The sequence below is a fragment of the Chenopodium quinoa genome, unplaced genomic scaffold (assembly GCF_001683475.1).
Source record: "Chenopodium quinoa cultivar QQ74 unplaced genomic scaffold, ASM168347v1, whole genome shotgun sequence".
Classification (NCBI taxonomy): domain Eukaryota; kingdom Viridiplantae; phylum Streptophyta; class Magnoliopsida; order Caryophyllales; family Amaranthaceae; genus Chenopodium; species Chenopodium quinoa.
Genome location: NW_018744593.1, coordinates 418,856 through 424,917, shown reverse-complemented (window position 1 = coordinate 424,917; position 6,062 = coordinate 418,856). Strand labels below are relative to the sequence as shown.

General features: G+C 32.1%; 1 protein-coding gene across 1 annotated transcript; it reads right to left on the bottom strand.

Moving 5' to 3' along the window:
* Positions 1-436: 436 nt before the first annotated feature.
* Positions 437-1,006, bottom strand: LOC110699762 (tropomyosin A-like). Its single transcript, XM_021877279.1, has one exon. The coding sequence runs from the start codon at positions 1,004-1,006 to the stop codon at positions 437-439; it is 570 nt and encodes a 189-aa protein (XP_021732971.1).
* Between the last annotated feature and the right edge of the window lie 5,056 nt (positions 1,007-6,062).

Sequence of the window (6,062 nt, the reverse complement as noted above, 5' to 3'; positions counted from 1 at the left end):
ACTAAATTGAATAAATCTGATCCGATCTGATTCAAATACAAGTATGAACTACTATGTAAGTTTTTGTCCTTTTTTTGAAATAACTTAAGAGAAAACAAGTCCTAAATTCCCTACCCCATCACCTATCATGATTTTTATTCTTTTGCTTTGCTCTGCTTTGTCTCAATTTGGGGCTTACATTGTACCTTAATTAGGGTACCTTCTTCAATAGTGGCAAGATCCATGATTAAATCTCAATAATACCTTACGAATTATTGCATTTGTGTATATCATTTACAAATGGCACATAATCCACATATACATTAGTTGTACATAATTTTAAGTAAATGCCACTATATACCATGATTATCAAAGAAGTAACATGTTAGGAGAAATGGTTTAAGACTTTAAACAATGATAATTTGTGCCTTAAATCACAATGATGATAGTAGTAATGTTATTCATCAATATCAATTGCTTTATTTACATAACATCTACCAACAGAATCTTCCTTCCTTTCCTCGGCCTCCTTTGTAAACTCGAACAAAATCTGAACGGACTGCTGCAACTCATTCTTGATCACTGAATATTGATTTTGTACCACTAATAGTTCAGCTTCCTTGGCTTCACTTTCCTTTTTACAAGTCGAAAGTTCTTCCTCGAGTTCTATGATCTTCTTGTTGGAAGACTCCAATTTGCTCTTACATGATTGTAACTCGATATTTACAGCTGAAAGTTCAGTTTGTACCTCATGTAATTTTGTGACAATATCCTGATTTTCCTTCCTACAACCAGAAAGTTGACACTCGAGCTCTTTTATGTCTTTATTCGACGACTCTTGCTCAACCTTTGTAGATTGTAACTCTGTTTCAACAGAGGAAACATGCTGTTGCTTATTTTGAACCTTTGATTTCATATCTTCGCTTTCCTCTTTACTACTCGAAAGCTGTTCCTCAAGCTTCGTTACCCTTTCCTCGTACGTTTCCAGCAAGATTTTCGAGGAATTTAATTGTGAAATAGTGCACATAAGTTGGTCTTGTACCTTAAGCAATTCAATTTCTTTCTTTTGATTCTTGTTCTTACTAACATGAAGTTGATCTACGAGGTTCTTTACCTTCTTTTTGAAAGATTCTAACTCTATATTTTTAGCTTTCAACTCTGTTTCTAATGAAAAAAATTCACTACGTACCTTTTGTAACTCGATTTTCTTATTTTGCTCGTTTTTTTTGACTAGTTGAAAGTTGTGTTTTGAGGTTCTCTACATATTTTTGTGAGGCTTCAAACTTTTCCTTGTTTGTCGACGCCTTATTCTTAGCAGATGCAAGCAGGCCACTCATCGCGGCTAATTCCTTGTCCTTCTGTTGTAGCTGTTTTCTTAGGGAATCATTGATGGAGTTTGGAACTACCACACCAAAGGGAGACCAATCAAAGATTACATTTTGAACTGGCCTATAAGTACCTTTTCCTGGCACTGAAATATAACACGCTCCATTACAATTAATATAAATCTTTCCTGCTCGCGGCCTTAAAATAAGAGAATCATGTAACATTTGGGACATAGATTCTTTTACCTCCGTTCCATATACTACCAACTTATCTTTCCTAAGGTCTATATCGCGAATAATACTTGAATTTGACTCCGCAAGGAAACAAACCATTCTATAAATGAACTTGTTATGAAAAAATGCAGCAATAAAAATATTAGGGTTATCTTCTAGCTTGTATGTGGCCATTATATTTTATATACAGGACTAATTAAACAAATGAAATATGAATGTTTAAGAGAAATTAAACACGAGTATAAGGTTTCGTATTTAAAGACGAGCACCAAATCTTATGTTCCAATCGATATGTTACGATGGATTTATTAGGAGGTACTATGCAACAGATTAAAGAGATAGCTAGGTGATTTTGGTTGGGTATTTTTTTTTTTTTTTTTTTTTTTTTTTTTTGTAGTGATGATGGCTTGGACCGACGAAACGAACTGTATAAAAATTTATATAAGGTGGTGATCAACAACAAGATCTCAGATTTTAACTCGTTGGACATTATTCCTAGCTTGTCTAGCTATTGTTAAATTCTTGAGTACAGCTGATGAATTGTATACATAAAGTCTAGGAAAAGAATAATTTGCTAACTTTACTTCCTAGAGAAAGTTTATCGATGCTTGTTAGTTGTTAACTTGTTATACTTCCTCCGTTTTTTTTTATTGCATCATAGGGGTTTTGGAGGCAAAATTTGGTAGTGGGAAAAAGTAAGAGAGAGAAACGTAAAAATACAAAATTGTCCATGTAATGTAAGATAAAATAAAAAGTAAGTGTGAAAAAGTAAGGGTATGTTAGGTATTTGCAGTGTGAACATAGATATTTTTTATCCTAAAAAGGAAATGATGCAATAATAAGTAAACTTTCTAAAGTAATAAGTGATGCGATAAAAAAAGAACGGAGGAAGTAGAAAAAATACTTCGTACTTAAGATGTAAAATAGTGAGGTTATGCAAAAAATTGGGAAATTTCATCAATTCGATTGTATATTAATTACAATTGAGTCTAAATTGGAACGATTAACTTCATATTGCACTCATTTATGATCACAATTTTTTATAATTTTTGGTCAAATATATCCTATTCAAAATCATAATAAGTTAGGGTTCTAATGCAAATTAGGGATTTCCTCCAATTGAATTATTATTCAAAATTCTTCATTAGTTACATTAATTAATCTCATATCAAAATTCTAAGTATAAATCAACAAACATGATTAAACTAGAATATGTCAATAGTACAAAAGTCAAAATATTAACAACAAAAAAAAACAACGAAAACTTTTGACGAAAAAAACAACGAAATTAAGAAGTACTTATAATTATAAAAGAATTTATTCCTCAAAATCATAATAATTTATAAAAGCATTTAACCATGTCTACCGTTCAAAATCAACAATCTCCATTAGGGGTGAGCAAACCAGGTACCCGGTCAAAATTTTAGGACCCGGACTTGGAATTGGTTAGAACCGGGTCCTAAAATTCGGAACCGGAATTGGAATTGGTTAAACCGGGTCCTAAATTTTAGGAATTGGAATTGGAACCACTGGGTACCGGTTCCGGTTCCGGGTACCCACTTATGTATGTAATTGTTAAAATATAATACAAATTATAATTCTTATTTTAGTTAGTATCATTATTAGTGTTTAATACTTATATTTATATATGCATTAAGCTATTTGTATTCATGTTAGGTATTAATAATACTTTTTTTATTGTACAAATTAGATACATTTAACATATTTTTATTATTTAAAGTTTATTTAATTTAGGATATATTGGGTAACCGGGTACCCAACCGGTTCCGGGTCCAAAAAGTTGAGAATTGGAATTGGAATTGGTTATAACCGGGTCCTTAATTTATTACCCGAAATTGGAACCACCGGGTCCAATCTCGGTTCCGAACCTGCCGGCTCCTAACCAGTTCCGGTTCCAATTCCGGATACCCGGAATTTTTGCTCACCCCTAATCTCCATTATTGCTTTAATTAAATTATCAATCACTAAAAAAAATATTAATCCTCCAATTCCATCTGAGGAGTGAAACTCATTAAATACTTGATATTTGCAACTCATTCATGATCAAACTAAAATGATCATGTACCTTTTCACAAGTCACTATTTTTTCGGATGAACTTTTATTTTTCATCTTTTGCAATTTTGAAAATATAACTTCATTCTCTTTCTTGCAAAGAATCAAGCCCTTCTACGCTTTTCTTCGTCGATTCTTGCTCCGTCTTTGTTGATTCTAATTCCTTTTCAATAAAAAAAACTCGATCTTCCATCTTTCGTACCATTCCTTGCTGCTCCTCCAAGGCCGCAACCCTTTCAATGATTTTCGAGGTTTTTAATAACTCGAAAACAGTCGAAGAAAGTTGACGTTGTACCATTTGCAAATCCATCTCCAAACACTTATTTTCTTTCTTAGAAAAAAGAAGTTGATTTTTCACCTCTTCTTGCTCGATCTTTTCAGCTTTTCTCTGCTTTCGACACGTTGAGAGATCCTTCTTGAGCTTCTCTATCTCTATCTTTGCGGCTTCCCATCCATCTTTGTTCGCTTTCGCCTCATCCTTGGCAGAACAGAGTAGGCTGCTAATCTTTGCTAATTCCGGCTCTTTTTGTTGTTCCTCCAAATAAAGACCAATCAAAGATAACATTTTGAATTGGTCGATAATATTTGAATTTTTCTATTAAAAAGATATAGCACTCTCCATTACAGTTAACACAGAGCTTTCCTACCTCTGGTCTCAAAATAAGAGAGTTATGAAGCTTTTCTCGATTCGATTCGATTCGTCTATTTCAGTTCCATACACGATCAATCTATCTTTCCTCAGATCTATATCACGAATATGTTCCCAATTAGACTCTGATATGATAAGATTCATTCGAAAATTATACGATCCTTCTTTAACGACACCTGATAAAAAGATATCAGGAGTTTCATCGAGCCTGTACGTGCTCATTTTGAGAAATGGTCTACTTTGATAAAGTGATGCGAAAGAGAATGTTGGAAATTTTAATTCAATTTATAAAAGGAAGACACCACTATATATAATTGACAGAGCCATTGATCATACTAGGGTTACAACTTATCAGATAAGTGGTGTTAGGAAAACTTAAAAGCAACCCAATACGATAATTATACAAAATATATAAAGATATATCCTAAATCTATGACAATTAGAGGCTAATTTAAGCAATAAAATATACCTCATAAAGATATAAAAAAAATTACAAATGATTATATCAAATAAATAAAGATCTTCATACAATATAATATCCTATTGAGACATATTTTATGAGATGTGATAATATTGGTATAGTGTAATATATTCGGAAGTAAGAATATTTATGAATATTAGATTTTATATTCGTATCCTTATATATATTGTATTGTGGCCGATTTATGTAAATGAGAAATACAGGGAATTACACATTGAGATCAATTTAACATATCCTAATAATATATCAAAGATAACAACATATTAACAATGATACTTATTAAAAGAGATCATAATACATATCTCTTGATATCTCTAAAATATTTCACTTAACATTATTCAGGGGTGGCTTCACCTGTGGATCAAAATGAAATTTGATTGAGACAATAAATTTATTACATTCGATATTTATAAATAATCTGTATACTAAAATACACGTCAGTCGTAGGAGCGAATGACATTACCTTATGTATCCTTTATTTTTGGATAAATGTCTATTTTCTATTAAACTTTTGCTTTGCTTTTTAATATAGATTATGACAAAATATAATTTCACCATTTTTTTATATGTGGCTATCTACACTGTGTGGCCGGGGTTACTTGTAGGGGTAACTGATTTGGTCAGGGGTTACTTGTAGGGGGTTACTCGTTTGGTCAGGGATTACTTGTAGGGGTTACTCGTTTGGTCATGGGGTTACTTGTAAGGGGTTACTCGTTTGGTCAGGGGTTACTTGTAAGGGTTACTTATTCTAGGCTTACTTGTTTGGTCATGGGTTCCTCGTTTGGTCAAGGGTAAATTATAGGGAATACTTAATCAGGGGTTATTCATTCAAGGAATACTCGATCCATTAGGGGTTACTCTTACACGGAAATCGCACTAAGCAACTGAGTAAGTAACCTCTACAAGTAATCACTGAATAAGTAACCCATAAAGTAACCCCTAAATAAGTAACCTATACAAGTAACCCCCGAATAAATAACCCTTGCCACACGATGTGGTTTGCAAATATAATTTCTATATATTTGATGTAAATGTTTTATCATTTTTTTAGATATAATTAATTTTTGTAAGAAAATTAGACTTATAGTGCATGATACGAGGCCTACGCTAATATTAAAAAAATAATAATAATAAAAAAAAAAAAATAAAAAAAAAAAACATTGCCTAAGCTAACTATTACTCGCAATAAAGCAAAATAAATGAATTTTTTGCGCTCGTGAAAAGAGAAAAAATAAACAGCAAAATAAAATTAGTTTTGCCTAACATACGTAGTGTCTCATCATCATAACCTACCAAACAAACATTATTCCATTCCAAAAC

What these genes read in the sequence shown, in the direction of transcription:
- LOC110699762 (XM_021877279.1), bottom strand. Translation starts at nt 1,006, where the DNA reads ATGTGCACTATTTCACAATTAAATTCCTCGAAAATCTTGCTGGAAACG.